General features: G+C 39.7%; 1 protein-coding gene across 2 annotated transcripts in view; it reads left to right on the top strand.

The window, feature by feature from the left end:
- Positions 1-17,180, top strand: part of POLR3B (RNA polymerase III subunit B) — a 107,580-nt gene that overhangs the window by 69,921 nt on the left and 20,479 nt on the right. For both annotated transcript variants that reach the window (XM_053256143.1, XM_053256144.1), the window contains exons 20-23: positions 1,638-1,847; positions 6,091-6,249; positions 7,603-7,720; positions 9,003-9,145. In XM_053256143.1, coding sequence (XP_053112118.1) covers positions 1,638-1,847; positions 6,091-6,249; positions 7,603-7,720; positions 9,003-9,145 — 630 coding nt within the window. The remainder of the gene's footprint in view (positions 1-1,637; positions 1,848-6,090; positions 6,250-7,602; positions 7,721-9,002; positions 9,146-17,180) is intronic.

Below are 17,180 nucleotides of genomic sequence, written 5' to 3'. Positions count from 1 at the left end.
TCCCAGAGTAGCTACAGATGAAGACAATATAAAACTAAAACAGTAGTAGCAGGCAATAAGCATCAGCTAGATAAATATATAATAAAGAGTTCACATCTAAAACACCTGGACAAATGGAAGTCTGCATTTGAAACTGAAAAGGTTGATGCCAGAAAAACCTCATAGGGTGAATATTCCAAAGCTGAGGTGCCACAACTAAAAAGGCCCTGTCTTGGGTCACTGTCTGCCTCGCTTCCAAAGGTGGGGGTATTTGGAAGAAGAGCCTTTAAGAGAATCTTAAAAGCTGGGCAGGTTCGGCGGGAGGGGGGAAGAGATCCTAAAACTACTGGGGGGGTCCCAAGCTGTTCAGGGCTTTAAAGGTTTATTTAGTATATATGCTGAAAAATTACCACATATCTGCTGTCAATAACTGCATAGTATTTTAACATTTGTTCAGGCTGAGAAAAGATTTCTCTCATTTTTATATATCAGCTGTAATAAATTGGTCTGTTTTTAAGAAGGAGGGGCTAGGTGCCTTGTTCATTTCTTAAATTCCAAATATAGTGGAACAACATGCCTTGCAAGGTATGTACACACAGAGATTACTACCTATCAGATGAATGGCACCCCAGGAGTACACTTCTTGTTCATGCTCAAGAAAAAGAAAACCTTTGCAAGCATAACTCTGGATCATGATTATTATATCTTGCCCCTAGTAGGGATGTGCACAGAAACGGCGACGGCCATTTTGATGGTGGGGGGTCACCTTTAAGGAGCAGAGATGGTGCTCTCCCCCCCGCCACGTTTCCTCCATCGACGCTGTCCTTAAAAATGTTCCCATGGGGCGGCAGCGTACCTCCTTGCCGCCCTGGTGCACGTCAGACTGGAAGTACTCAGTGTGCATACTCAACGAGTACTTCCGGTACACCAGGGCAGCAAGACTCTGTGGAACCGTTTTTAAGGACAGTGCCAGCATGGGGAACCCGGGGGGGGGGTGGCTGTTAGAGCACCCTCCCTGCTCCTTAAAGGTAACTCCTCGCTGTCGAACCGCCGGACTTTCGAACCGGATGGGGGGTCCGTAAAAGGGCCTCCAAACTGGTTTGTTCACATCCCTATCCCCTAGGTTGCTCTGCCAAGGTAGCTGTTGTGTTTGTAACTTCATTGTTAATTCTAGTTAGTGCTTAGTGCCTAATTCTAGATAGTGCTTAGAAGAAAAGCAAATTTCAGTCCACCTCAAGGTAGCACAAGGGCTGACTACGGCCATTCTTGCGGCAAATGTTGCCCAAAATGGGTGTGCGTTCTGAGGCCCTCAGAGATATAACCATGTTATCCAACAGTTCCCTACTAAAATTTAAGGGGTGTGTGTGTGTGTGTGTGTGTGTGTTTAAAGGAAGACATCATGTATTTTGAGAAATTTCCTTGGATTAGTTAGGCTGAAAGAAACACTGAAGCTGTAGTCAACCTAGGATAGTTGAGACTAGACAGGAGTACTCCATATAGTCTTTTGGGGGGCGTGGGGGCGTGTCTATTTGGAAAATCTAGAGCAATAGTACTCAGTTCTTCTGATTATATTTTCCATACCAAATTGACAACATTTGGAAATAGCATTAATATCAAACATCAGAACCAATTTTGTTGTTTGTTTGGCTTTTTTGCAGGTACCATTGGATACAATCAAAGAAACAGAATAGATACTCTTATGTATCTGTTAGCATATCCACAAAGACCAATGGTTAAGACAAAAACCATAGAGCTAATAGAATTTGAGAAACTGCCAGCTGGACAGAATGCTACTGTTGCTGTGATGAGTTACAGTGGTTATGATATTGAAGATGCTCTCGTCTTAAACAAGGCTTCTTTAGACAGAGGTAAGAAGCCCCTGATCCTGTTCTGCCGTTTTCATTGAAGGGTCAGCCATGGTTCTTGCTTTGGCTCAATTCAGACATTACACCAGACCATGGTTAAGGACACTGAATTGACAACCATGGTCTCAGTCAACCTGTGAAGTAGATACAGAAGCCATGGTTTGAAGTGTGGTTTGTCTCAACTGACAAACCATACTTATGGCCCCTTTTCCACTTTTAGAAGCCTCTGCACTGTAGAAATGGGAGTCTGAACAGCTGGAAGATGAAAGCAGGCATGTGACTAAATGGTGGTTTGCATGTACATTTGGAATCTTACACCATGATTTCGGTTCAGAAACAGAAATCATAGTTTGCTGTGATGTCTGAATTCAGCCACTGAAATATAACTTCTATAACAATTAATATAAATTAGAAAAATCTTACCTTTTTAACTAACATTTTTTTTAAAAGTTAAAACAGCTGCTGGCTCATATCTGAATTCAAGGTCTGAATTTGCCATTTAGACTGAAATAAATGGGGTCATGATCCAGCCAAAATACTTTTAAGTCTGATTAATATCATTGAGTGAGATTTAAGCATGGGCTTAAAAGCAGACTTAAAACTAACTAACTGGGCTTAAAAGTATTTATTAGAAACATTTAATATACCGCCCACTCTGAAGACTCTGGGCGGTGTACAAAAACATACAGAGCAAGACAGCATTAAAATTACATTCTAAATTAAAAACTAAAGTAACTAACAAAAAGAAAAAAACCAAATAGGTAAACTACAGGGTAAAAGCCTGGCGGAAAAGAAAAGTCTTCAATAGAGATTTAAAATTCAATAAGGAAGGAGCTAAACGAATCTGAAGGGGAAGGGAGTTCCAGAGAAGTGGGGCAGCAACCCAAAAGGCCCTTTCAGGGGTCCTAATGCCCCGAACCTCTCGGAAATCAGGGACCGACAAAAGGGCCATTTGAGAAGATCTGACTGGACGGGATGTAACTGGATAGGAGAGGTGGGTCTGTAGGTAGACAGGTGCCAAACCCCGCAAGGCTTTGAGGGTCAAAACCAGGACCTTAAATTGAACTCGGTAGCGAATAGGCAACCAGTGCAATGACTGCAGGAGAGGTGTTACCCTGTCATATTTTCTGGTACCCATGAGTAGGTGAGCCGCTACATATTATTATTATTATTATTATTATTATTATTATTATTTACATTTTATGTCCCACTCTTCCTCCAAGGAGCCCAGAGCGGTGTACTACATACTTATGATTCTCCTCACAACAACCCTGTGAAGTAGGTTAGGCTGAGAGAGAAGTGACTGGCCCAGAGTCACCCAGCTAGTATCATGGCTGGATGGGGATTGGAACTCGGGTCTCCCCAGTCCTAGTCCAGCACTCTAACCACTACACCACTTAGTGGCCCACCTGTTGCATAGCATAACACAGGCGGTGCCAATCCACCCATGCTGCTGCAGGCTTATAGTGAAAGGCTTGTGGTTTTGCACAAGAGCACAAATATTTCAAGTAGTGCGCCTGCATTCTGGAAGCGCCAGTTAGAGCAGAAAGACATCACTGATGGTCAAGTGATGTGTTTCCAATCTAACTAGCTCTTCCAGGGTGCAAGCACGCTATTCAAAGTATTTGTACTCTTGCCAAATTCACAATACGGCCAGTGCTTCATTGTAAGCCCACAGCAGCGCAGGTGGACCGGCATCGCCCATGTTGTGCTGCACAACATGTTTTTGTAATACTAAAACTTAGTGACAGTTGAATCCTTGCTGTCTTCAGCAGAAGTAAGATATGTTTTATATATGCAGCTATGAATCTGATCATTGGTGAAAAAGGATTGTAATAGCAAATAAAATGGACAAAAATGCAGTATCAAACTTTCTGCAAATCTATGTAGATCTTTAGCAACCTAATTTATTATGGATTTGTGGCATTGCAAGTATGCCTGTATACTGACTTGAGAAAGCTAACTTTCTTAAAAACAAGCAGAGGTAGCATCTAACAAAACAAACATACAGGAGACGCTGTTTACCCGCGGTTTCGTGGGTCACAGTTTCATGTATCCGTGGATGGGTCTTAGAGACCCAGGAAATATAGGCAATTTTTGCCTCTCCGCAGTTACTGAGTAGTTGGGAATGATTTCTGATGTCATTTCCAGCCACCATTTTGAATCACAGAGTCATTCTGTGGCTCTTTTTTGTTAAAAAAAAATTTTTTAAACGAAAAATAAGAGGATTTGGGGCCATACCTGGAGAACAAGGTACTGTGCTTTTCTGCCCTTATTTCTGCTCCCTTCCTGCTTTTTCGACTTGATGGCACACTTTACTTTAAGAGGAACGAACCTAACCCCTGGATTCCATAGGGGTAAGTTTCTTTACTCATGGTTTCCATATTCATGCTAATTGGCTTGAACGGAACCCCCACAAATAAAGTGGGACTCCTATATTAAATGTTTTGTTTTAGGTATGGGGGATGCAGCCTGTGATTAAGGATTTTCCTTGTATTGACTTTTGTCAATCTTGTGTTGACAATATTTATTTATTATATTTACTTTTTTTAGAATGATGTGCTACGAATCATTTTTAAAATGCCGGTTCCCCTAAAAAATGTGTAATATTGCAGCAAGCTTGAGTTTTAGTCTCCTCCTGTAGCCATTAAAATAAACATATTTTTCTGCACCTATCCACTATTCTTTTTCAGCTCAGTTTTTGGTGCTGCCCCCGATTTTTCCATAGTCTCATTCTGGTCAAAAAACTTTTGTTTGCTTGTACTGATAAACTCTAGCACACTTTCCCCATCCTTAACGCCCCTCCTGCTAGTTGCCAGGCAGCAATACTAGTATTCCTAGACATGCATCTTTGGCATTAATGTCTGCACACTTAATTTATTCTTTTTTTCTAAAACAATAGCAGACATGATTTAAAGCAGAATGTTTTCCTTCTGGTAGACTAGTAACATTAGGGGGAAATCAAAGACTGGCCAGAATGACTTGGTATAACTGAATGATATAGATATGCTGAACCATAACTTATAGCTGTCTTTCTATTTAAAATATTTAAAGTTTATTTAAAAGCATTGCTCTTGATTCTCCTATATGTAGGAGCATAGATGGGCTCAGCAAAATCTTCAGTCAACTATGACTGTTGAAAAAAAGCTAGTGTATTTTTAATTCAGCTCTAACTCAGCTTTCTTCTATATGCAAAGAGTGGTCGATATCATAATTTCTTGTTTGATATGTTTACAAGAATAGTTCAGGAAGCTAGATTTGATGAAAATATCTAGTTGAACTGTTTGGTTACTTAAAATCTTGATTGTCTGAAAATCATAGAAGAAGAAGCTGTTTGCAGCTTAGGGCTGCAGTCCTGAACACTTACCAGTGAGTAAGCCCCACTGAACACAATAATGCTTGCTTCTGAGTAGACATAGCTAGGATTGCTGTTAATCCTCAGTATAGCTATTTAACCCTGAGGAGCTTTAGTTACACTGCTCCAGCATGATGGAGAATGCCATGCTTCTGCTATCCCCATTCATCTCCCTTTTATATTTCTGAAAATGTAGATATCCATAAACCCATTTTTAAGCTATGGAAAGTTTCTGACCTCCTTGAACTGATGATTTTAAGAAAAGTTGACGTGTTAGACTATTGTAGCAAACACATGGTCAGTCCTGTGGCACCTTAAAGACTAACCATCTAATGGTGGTGAAGAGTTTCATTTTCATGCATTTGACAGAAGTGACCTCTAGAATTCAAAAACCTGTGCCACAGTAAAATTGGTGCAGCTTGTAAGCTTATGTTAAGCTCCAATCCTACAAACACTTCTATAAGGTGCCCCACACTATCTCCCCTCCAAAAAAAGAAAAAAGAAAGATTTTTGGTGACCGGTGTTCAACCCCTGCTAAGCTGGGGAAAGAGGCACCTTTTAAAGTGGTGTTTAATATATAGTGGAGGATAGCAGCTGTCCTTCTTTAAACTACCATTTTGGCTAGTCCCTATTCAGTGTTTCTTTTTAGATTGTGAGCCCTTTTGGGCCAGGGAATCCTTTCATTACTTTTTCTGTGAAAGCCACTTTGAAAACATTTTTGGTGAAAAGAAGTGTAAAAATATACATGGTAACATTTGAAATAACCTGTTTTATGAATTGTAGACATAGTATGCATGAATGAGAGGATTTCGTTTAAATAGCTATCAGTGATTGAATATCTTCCTGGATAACTATAATAGTAAGTTTGATTAGCACTTTGTTCTCTTTAAGGCTTTGGAAGGTGTCTTGTGTACAAGAATGCGAAATGCACTCTGAAGCGTTACACAAATCAGACATTCGACAAAGTGATGGGGCCCATGTTGGATGCTGCTACACACAAGCCAATCTGGCGCCATGAAATTTTAGATGCTGATGGTATTTGCTCTCCAGGTATACAATGACATTTGGCACTTGTGTATGGATATGGATATAAGCAAACCCTCTAGTTAACAAGCATTTTGTGCCATTGTGCCGGGTACAGCACAGAACACACAAAATAATTGAACACCATGCATCCAGGACTATGCCGAAATAAAAGCAAATCGGAAGAATGAATTTATACTGGGGAGAATAGTGGAGTGCAAGTGCAGCACAGTAAAAGTGAAGTGGTGGATGCAGGAAAGTCTTTTGAAGTTCATTTAAAAGGAAGTTATCTTGACTAGCTAAGTTGGTTCCAGTTCTCTAAACAAAGTTAAACCATTTTCACATATTTGTTTATATCCTCTAAATCATTTGTGTGTGTGTGCGCGTGCGTGTGTGCGCACATGCACGCAGAATTAGAATTTTTTGAGATTCCATCATGTTGTATGAAATATGCCTCCTAACTATGAAAGTCTTGCACATTTAAGGGCATAGTTGAGAGCTTTCGGTGGCCGATGCAAGCCATATTATGTAATGTAAAATGTATTGTACAGAAAGAGGTCTTTGGTTAGATACATGAGTTGTCATCAGTTGAAGCTCGAGTCCATCTCCTAATCCTCTGTTGTAGACCTTGCATAACAACTCCCTAATTGATTGACACTCTTCAAAATATTCCACTTGAAGATAGACACAAACAGTTATTTTTCTCACAGCTGATCTTTTCACTGTTTAAGGGCTATTTTGAAATACCTCATAATCACTGTTCCCTCTAAGGTGTGCACAGGTATGCGCGCTCACAAGTTTTCAGATGTCCGCTCAGTTCGTTTTAGATCCCGCTCAGGTTGAATCAGGAAGGCCTCATTCTGAATGCAGGTGCGCACACACTGCCTTGATACTGCTGCCCAGAACAAAACTCATTCCGCACAGAGATGGAAAAAAATTAGAGGGACCACTGCTCATAATATGCTGGTATATTTTTGACATAAAGTATGTGTTGGTGTGTGTTTGCCTGGTACTAAAAAGACATCAAGGTTGGTACCAGTCGAGCTTTTCTGTATTCAGCGTTCCAAATATCGGGTGCAATGACCCCAAATACTCTCCCTCTCCATTCACCATCTGTTAAACTTTAGCTGACAAGGGCACTCGTAGGAGGGCTTCCATCTATGAAGATAATGTCCAAGCAGACTTGGAGGTCATTAAGATAACCAAGTTGTTTAGGGCTTTATAGGCAACAGCTAGTGCAACTGTTTAAGCATTGGTGAGATATGCTCCCTATAGCTGGTTGTAGTTAGTATAAAATGCAGCTCTTGGGTTACGAAAGAAATACCCCAAAAAATCACCCACTTATCCTCCCATGTTTCTCTTCTTCCTACATTCTTGCAGGTGAAAAGGTAGAAAACAAACAGGTGCTTGTGAATAAATCGATGCCAACTATGACACAGACGCCTCTGGAAGGGAGCAGCGTCCCACAGCAACCACAATATAAAGATGTCCCAGTAACGTAGGTCATCACATCATATATTTTATTTTAAAAATCTTATAGGAAGAAGGAAAAGTTGATAGGAAATACTTAGTTCTGGAAAGGCGGAAGAGGCGAGTGTGCAAAATAAAGCATGGTGACCGGATAAAGAAGTTCTCTGGCTCATGACCGGTGTGGCTGGACCTCCTTGTTAAGCATTTTAGAGTAACTGGTTGACATCCTGACTAATGAAGCACTTGTGGAAGGATGTTAGGAACATAGGAAGCTGCCATATACTGAGTCAGGCCATTGGTCCACCTAGCTCAGTATTGTCTTCACAGCCTGGAGGTGGCTTATCCAAGGTTTCAGGCAGGAATTTCTCTCAGCCCTACCTTGGAGGTGCCAGGAAGGGAACTTGAAACCTTTTGCTCTTCCCAGAGCGGCTCCATCCCCTGAGGGGAATATCTTACAGTGCTCACACATCAAGTCTCCCATTCAGATGCAACCAGGGCAGACCCTGCTTCCTTAAGGGGACAGGTCATGCTTGCTACCACAAGACCAGCTCTCCTCCTCCTCCCATGAGCTACTTGCACTAGGTATGCTGCTTGCGTTCCAAACTAGTGTTGCACTACCACGAGCCTGCTTGTGTAACGGTGCACAACTGCAGCATATCTGATTTGTTTTCAACAGGAACTTTTGCTCAACCACACTGTTGCACAACTGTGCATTTTTTTAGCGCAACCATGCAATCATGCACAGCTTTGTTCATTGGGCAAGCACTTTGTTAGTAAGGATGTCAGCCACCATGTTGATCTCTTGCAACAAAAAGGTTCATTTCATGCATTGCTGGAAAACTCAATACTATGAGAGAAACCCCCGAAACTCATTTAACAATAAATGCATTAGTCCTCCAGATAATCTCCTCTCCCACTGAAGTCAATGGGGGAAATTCACATTTTTTAAATAAAGGGGCTGGATTGCAGCCAATCCTTTTGATCATATTAATACTTTTAATTATATGCAAGCTCCTTGCTGATCCAATTGCCTTTTTAGTCATCCTTAAGTCAGATGAACAAAGGTACTGTATTTTTAAAAAATTGTTAAGTCTACTGTTCTTATTCTCATAGTTAATCCCCACTCCTTTTTATTGGTATCTTTTAACATATAGCCTGTTGAACTTGACTTGCTTTAACAATACACATATCTCCCAAAAGAGCAATATTTAGATTCGTAAACGGATGCCCCACAGAGGTTACCATGACTGAACTTGGCTGTATTACTATGAACTAAAATCAATATATATGTATTGTCTCCTGTTCATTAGATACAAAGGTGCAACTGACTCATATATAGAAAAGGTTATGATATCTTCAAATGCAGAGGATGCATTTTTGATCAAAATACTGCTAAGGCAAACGAGACGTCCAGAAATTGGAGACAAATTTAGTAGTCGGCATGGACAAAAAGGTGTGACTTATTAAATGTTTTACATTTCAAGTTAAAGTTTTTACAGTTTGTTTATTTCCTTTTAGTAATAGAAATGTTCCAATGAGTGAAATAGACTGGGGATTTGACCTTGTGCCTGCAAGCAGAACAAATCCTAAGTTTTAGTTGTTTTAGTTTTAGTTGTCCAAGCAATGACTGCAGCTGACTTGTGGATGTTAAAGTTGAGCAACTACTGCTGTAGTGAAAGAAGAAATCTAGCACAGTGCTAACAAAGGTGGAGATCACTAGTCTTTGAAAGGAGGAGATAATGTTGTGAGCACTTTCACATCCAGTCATCGTAAGTGCTTAAACTCTTTCTCCACAGAGTTGGATACTAAACACTTAAAATAAATCGGAGGTATGGGGAGCTGGAAAAACCCTGTTAATAATAATTAGTGACTGGTACCCTGACTAAATTTACTCAAGGGAGTACCATCAGAATTAAAAGAACAAGTTGGGCATGCCTAATTTGTCCTTTTAATTTCAAAAGGACTTCCTTGCATAAATCAAGTTCGATGTCAGTGAGTATTTATTCTGTGTGGAGGATGATGATGATGTTCTTGTGGTTGAATATGTATATACTACCTTAAGTGGTGCAGCAGGGAAATGCTTGACAAACAAGCAGAAGGTTGCTGGTTTGAATCCCTGCTGGTACGATATTGGGCAGCAGAAATATAGGAAGATGCTGAAAGGCATCCTCTCATATTGCGCAAGAGGAGGAAATGGTAAACTCCTCCTGTATTCTACCAAAGAAAACCACAGGGTTCTGTGGGCGCCAGGAATCGACTTGACGGCACACTTTACCTTTCCCTTTCAACAGAAAAAGTTCTCAAAGTGGTATACATAGTAAAATGAATGAGAAAGTGGTCCTTTGTCAAAGGGGCTCATAATTGAAAAAGGCACAAGGAAAACATCAGCACAGCCACTGGAAGGCATGTTATGACGTACTGAATAGGGACAGTTGCTCTTCCCCTACGAAATAGAAGAGCATACCTAAAGATACCATATGGTTAAATCCTTGCTCTAAGTTAGTAGTTTTCAAACTGTGTTGTGGAGAGCTCCAGGATTCCTCAGAAGCAAAGGATTTCTCAATGAGTAGATCAGTAGGTGTACAAGTTTCCCTGGAAGAGAGCTTGCCCACCACTACCAGTTTTCTCCTGCAGTGTACAGCCACAGGGGAGTATTGGCTGCATTCTAGACTATCCTTTTGGCTCCAGTGCCAATGGGTTGGCATTGAGGCCCAGCAGCCCTGATCAGTGTCCCATGTGAAGTCCGCATCTTGAAACATGATTCAGAATGTCTTCCAGCACCTGAGTGCTGTGGCAGACAAGTTGATGTGTCCTGAAAGCTGAATTCTGGAAGGATGAATATTGGTAAAGCAAAAGCAGTATGTATTTCAAATATCTGAAAGTTCCATGTCTTCTATAATTGGGGAATTGGAGAAAAGACTATAAATAGGCAAAGACTTAAATTACTTGAACAGGTATCAAAGACATAAATGTGTTATAATTCCATAAAGAGGAGCTTTGTCAGGGCACACCATTTTTACCCTTAGATATTAGACTATTTGGAGAATCAGGGATCTTTGAAACCTTGCAAAAATACCTTGTACTCTTTTGAAGTAAGAATCCGCAAATCTTAGACCCATTTGGAAAAATGTCAGTGGCTTGACTTCTATTAGATAACTTGGGTCAATTTCTAAGGAGACAGCTTGTGCACCTTCCTCATTTTCTGTAATTTGTCAAATGAAATCATTTCTAGATCCAGAAATGGCTGAAAGAGCACCAAACTAAATAAGTTCTGACTTCTATCCATGCCAGATCATTATATTTCCAGATTTCCTCTTGTTCCTCCACAAGTCCCAGTGAAGGGGGAAAGTTAGACTCCTTTGATGTGAAAAAAGCAATATATCACTTCTCTGAAAGAACGTTTCTCAGTCTCTCATGTGAAAAAGGATTAACACCTCCAACAAAGGTCCTACAGATCACAGAACTAAAGCAGCAATGCTGAACAGTATTCCTGAAGTGGAAGAACTGTATTTAAGCAAGAAGGATTGAAATGGCAAACAGAAGCTGTTTTAATAGCTAAAGATCCCAGATAGGGGCTTAAACCTTTCTTGAAGTATCTACACTAAAAATGGCTCTAAAGGCAAGGAAATGACTTTACATTCATGAACACTATCATTAGGAAAACAATGTTCTATGGTCTTTAGTATTGGGACAGAGTGTTCACTGCATTGCTTGATACAGAAGATACTGTACTTTATTTGTGATATCTATTAGCTGTTAAAGACTAGACTTGATTAATGCTTACTAAAAAGGGTGCTCAACAAAACCACAATTCTTACAAACTGATTTTGGAACACAGGGTGGTAGGAACATTTTAAAAAAATATATGGTGACCTTCACATCTTGTGTTTGGCTATATCTGAAGATCCTATTAATGATCTGTTTATATTTTTTTCTGTTTTTATCTCACTTTGGGCCAACAGCCTCCCAAAGCAGCTTACATAAAATAATCAATTAAAATACAATTAAAATCACAATTAAAATACCATTAAATACTTCAGTCAAGGCAATCAAACAAAAGACAAATACAAATAATTGCATTTGAAGCAATTAAAATTGTAAGTGGTGGTTGAAACCATAAATTAGGCTCTAAAGTGAATAGTCCATAAAAACTTGTGCTGGTCAGGCATTTCTTTGTCAGAAGGGAGTTTCAGGGAGAGAGTGCCACTGTTGAGAAGACCCTGCATAAAGTGGCAACCCCCACCACTCCTCTTAATGTAAATTTGTTAATGCGTGTAGCCTTTTAACCTTGTCGGTAGCTTAGAAATTTTAAGCTTTCTTGCGAAAATGGCAGTTGAATTTAATTCAAAATTATTTGGAATAGTAGAAATCATTTCAAGAGAACAAGATTAATATTTAATAGCAATATTTAGTAGCACTGGAAGATGGGAGACAAGATAGCAAAATTTTACTGTAAGAGTGCAAGCCTGGGTTCCTTTCAGTTCACTTGTTGGATCTCTAGCCCATCCCATCTCAAGGACTTGGGTCAGATCTCAAAACTGAAAAGCATAAAGACCCATGTTGTGTTAAAATGAAATATAAAATTTGTTATCCCTCTGAGTATATTTCTTGCCTCTTGAAGCAAGCCAAATAAAAAGTTGAAGCCTCCAACTTTCTAACTTATTTTTTAAAACTAAACTGCTACTTAACTTGCTATAGAAGAGTCAAGTAAGCATTTTAACTCAAACAGCAAACAGGTAACCTTCTGACCCTTTTCAGTAAATCCTTCTCCCAACTCATCCCCCACATCCTTCTCCCAAATTACGGTGGTTTAGCATTTTATGGCATGGAATAAAAATCTCCTAATTCTGTTTCCAAATAGTATGTATACTAGACACATTTTTTCTGAAGTTCTTTACTCATCCAGAAATGTGTATTTTGTAAAGTTCCTATGGTGGTTGTTTTACAATAACTGCTTCCAGGAGCATTGTAAAGGGTCTCAGTTAATCAGCTCTTTGTGTGCTTCAGACTATGCAAATTTATCACATCAGAGCATTCAGCAGCTCATGGGAAACCAGTGTACAAGCCGTATTGTCTTCTGGCGCCTCCTCTAATTTAGAATGGTTTTAATAAGGAAGCTAATCAAGTTTGCTTATGTATTATTTAATGTTAGTTCTGTTTGTTGTTAAGTCAAATGGAATGTAGCAGTGTTTGGAGAGATCTGCAAATGATTCGGTCATGGAACAAAACTAAAATGAATTGGTGGTACTTTGCCTGTTTGGGGTAAAAAATTAAAGTCTGCTAACTTGGTCCACATAGCTTGTGGTGTTTGCAGTACTTTCAAAAAAATAATGTATGCAGCTGTGGTGAAAAACAGGATCCTCCAAATACTTTTTTGCTGTTTGAATTGGGTGTGGGGGAGATGATTCAGGTCCCTTAATATCAGTGTGGCATGAATCAAGTGCCGGGAAGGTCTAATTGTGACTAATAGGTGGACCTTTAATGTAGATCAAAAGCACTTGAGGAAACATAAGGACATAGTAACATAATAGTGAAAGATATAGGGCATATTCTGCATACGGGAAAGTCCTAACTGGTGGTGATTGGATAAGCCACATTTTTATCACATGGTTAATGTGCTGAACAAGATTCTCTCCCACAATGGTAGGTTCAATTTTTAATCCCTTCAACAGAAACTGTGTTACTGGTAGCACTGCAGCTTCTGATTCATCCTTCTTCTGATTCTTTAGCTGTGGACTGGCTTGTGCTGTACACACTAGAGAGCTTAACCAGGATTTAAGCATAGTAGAATTATTTGTCTCAACTGAATCTGAGGCATTTTCTAGTTATGAAAAGCATCTTATGGATATGATTTTTCTCCTTTGGCTGATGCTGTGGCTTTTGATAAATGCAACACATTTGGCTATAAAAGTGGTAGCAAATGTCCCTAATAATGAATGTAGATACATCCCTACAGTGACCTTTTTTGCTCTCTCCCTTGTGTTTCTTTTTAAATTGTGAACCTCTTTGTTACTTTGCATGTTTGGAGTAAAGAATTAAAGTCTGATAACTTGAAGTCCTCATAGCTTATGGCATTTGCAATACTTTGGAAAAATAATGTATGCAGCTGAAGTGAAAAACTGGATCCTCCATATACTTTTCTGCTACTTGGATTGCGGGTGGGCGGGAGAGATGATTCAGGTCTCTTAATACCAGTGTGGCCTCAGGTCTCTTAATACCAATTTTTCTTATTCCTGCCCACCATCCCATTTTTTCATTTATTTATCTCCCCCCACTCCTACTATGTAAACTGCTCTGTGAACTTTTGTAGAAAAGCAGAGTATAAATATAATTATTAAGGATAATGATCCCTTATACTGTAATTGGACTCTGAATGAGCATGTCTTTATAAAGCCCTTTATCTCTTACCTTAGCCACATGGAAGTTACTCTTCTGGGTATGGTAAGGTGCCACTTCAGTGGTCCAGGACCATGTAATAGGCCCTCCCCACATGAGTGGATCATTAAATGTTTTCCCAGCTATGCAGAAGCCACTTAAGAAAAGCAGCCAGCCCCTAGAAGTCTTGGGTAACATTTAAAGTGCTGCATAGATCCAGACCTAATCATATAAATATACAAAGCCACTACATCTCTGACCTACAAAGGGCTTCAGCTGGAGCACTATTCATAATGTTATATCTGGCAATATATTCTGAAATACTGTATTTACCTGAATCTGACTAGAGTTTTTCCCCCAAGTTCTTTGATGCTAGAAATTGGGGGGTTATCCTAAATTCAGAGTGCTGTTCCTTTTGGGTAAATGCAGGAATCTGTATTTAACCTATATTTTTAAGGGGGTTGTCTTAAATTCAGGGTCATCTATTTGGGTAAATATGGTAAAAACCTTTTAGATATTTTGCTGGTATCTCATATGCTCTGTATCCCAACCAATTCTCCACTTCTAAAATATTTTGAATAGGTCAAAATCATTATGAGCAGATAATGTCCAATATCTTTTAAAAGGTTGCTTTTGTAGAAAACAATCCCAACTGTGTGCTCCTACCAAAAGATTTGTTGCAAAACAGGACGGTTACATCCATCAGAAATTGGGAGCATGATATAAATACACAGTCACAACTTAAAAAAAAAAAAGGATAAGGTATCTGTGGCCCACAATGATTGTAAATTTAAAGCATAAGCCCTAGAGATACTTTGCTTGTGTAGACTTTGAATGTTTTTGAGGCGTAAGCAAAAATAATACCAATAGGTAAAGTGATCCTAATCTTAATTGCTGTATCAGCTCAACACTACTATTATAGTGGCAATGTTGACTGCTTTTAGGATCATTGTAAAACAAACTAAACGTACTTTTAATAGGCAGGATTTTCTTCTCATTCGTTTTAATTGTGATCTAAATGATCAACTGTCCTTTTAATGGCATCCTTAAGGGGGCAAATGGCACAGTTGAATCCCTTACTGTAGAAAGATGCACAAAGCAGCAATGTGCAGGTTGGAGGGGGGCTTTTTATCCTTTGGGGTACATGTAGTGTTATGAGGGGTTCTAATGCTGGGTAGACTTCCATATGAACAGCTAAGCATATATCTGTGCATCCATCTGATTTGACTTCTTGCTGTGCTGCTGGGCTAATGTATGAATTGGCCCTGTTGAGCTTTGATTTGGAGCTGAATTTCTTTTTTTGAAAAAGCTATGTTGGGGGCTGCCATTGGACACCTTGAGTTGGCAGCCTCTCCTCCATCTGTGTCTCGTGGAAATTTTTAATTTGTGCTCTTGCTCATCTCTCACTAAGGTTTCAATAAGGCTTGCCCAGGAGGACATCCTCTTGGGGTTGTGCCTCGTAGTGCTCTTTCCACCTTCATAATAAACTCACCCATCCTTTCAGATATTCTAGAGATGTCCTGCTTCGGGTGTTTTTCTCCCTGCTGTCCTTCACATGTAACTGTAGTGGCACGGGAGCCACTGTCCTATAGTGCAGGTACCACACAGGAGGCAGAGTGCCATTTGTGTGGGGAAGACCCATGTGATTGGCCTCACCGATATGACAACATCATGCACATGCATCTTGTCGCCACAAGGGGGTTGCACCACAGAAAGCTGTCTCCCCCTGCAGGAAGTTTTTCACACCTGGCTTTTAGCTCGCATCTCCTCCGGAATGGAGGGTGCATGTTCACTTGTCGGCCAAATTTACCCCAAAGTCCTGAAAGCTATTGGGGGGCACTTCACACACAATTTGGTGTTTTCAGTGCAGGTTAGAGTATAGCCCCATTTATATCCGGAGGGAGGGGGATCCACTTTTTGCATGTTGTTGGTTTTTTCCTGGCAACTTCGAAGTTGCAGTGAAGCCTCGCAGTAAACTTGTGGTAAAGTCTGCTTTCTGGGAAAACTCCAGGGGACCTCAGAGCAGGGTCTTCTCAACTTTGTCCTGCAGAATTGTTTACCTAGGGAAAAGTATAAAGGAAAGATTATGCTGTCGAGTCAGTGTTGACTCCTGGCGACCAGAGAGCCGTGTGATTTTCTTGGTAGAATACAGGAGTGCTTTACCGTTGCCTTCTCCCACGCAGTATGAAATGATGCCTTTCAGCACCTTCCTATATCGCTGCTGGATATAGGAGTTTCCCATATTCTGGGAAACACACCAGTGGGGATTCAAACCAACAGCCTCCTGTTCTCTAGGCAGGTTGCTTCCCCACTGTGCCATTAGGTGGCTATGCAGGGAAAGTATACCTGAGCCCAAAATCTAAAAAGATTTAGAAAGTAATGCAACGTATTTTTATTAAGATCTATATCTGGTGATCTTTTATAAGTAAGTTCAGTCTAGCTGTGTTGCTATGAAACTTCTTTGGATTTTTATTTTGGATTCATTTGTATGTTGAAATGTAATATCTATATGGAGCGGACGTATTTATACTGCCTAGAGCTTTGCAAAATTACATGGGAAGTAAATTTAAATGGACAAAACCTCACTTTATCATGTTTGCTCCTTAACCTCTAGAGACTATTTTACCTAATATTTTGGCTCATGGAATGAGTTTTAAGACTTAGCTCTGCAAAATAACCTGTTCAATATATCCACAGTTTCTGTTTTTCTTTCAAGCACTTGAAAAAGAAAGTTTGTTTAAAAACATCCATTAGCATTAAATGTAAGTTAATATATAGACTAAAAAAGAAAATCTAAATCAGTTATTGCAGGTTAAGTACATGGGCTGAAGCTAATTTATCATCTTAGCATCCTGATGGATAAGAATGTCGCAAACATACAACTATATTTTGTCAGTTCTGTATGGGATCTTGCTACTTCTTTTTATTATTTATTAATTCGATTTCTATACCGCCCTTCCAAAAATGGCTCAGGGCGGTTTACACAGAGTAATAATAAATAAATAAGATGGATCCCTGTCCCCAGAGGGCTCACAGTCTAAGTTCTTAAACTGAGAGTTAAGCCTTTTTGAGGATTTTTCTTGGAATTAAGGATTTTAACATATTTTGAAACT

This window comes from Hemicordylus capensis, chromosome 5 (genome assembly GCF_027244095.1).
Source record: "Hemicordylus capensis ecotype Gifberg chromosome 5, rHemCap1.1.pri, whole genome shotgun sequence".
In the NCBI taxonomy this organism is placed as follows: domain Eukaryota; kingdom Metazoa; phylum Chordata; class Lepidosauria; order Squamata; family Cordylidae; genus Hemicordylus; species Hemicordylus capensis.
The sequence above is the reverse complement of the archived record's forward strand: the minus strand, read 5'-3'. Positions and strand labels throughout refer to the sequence as shown.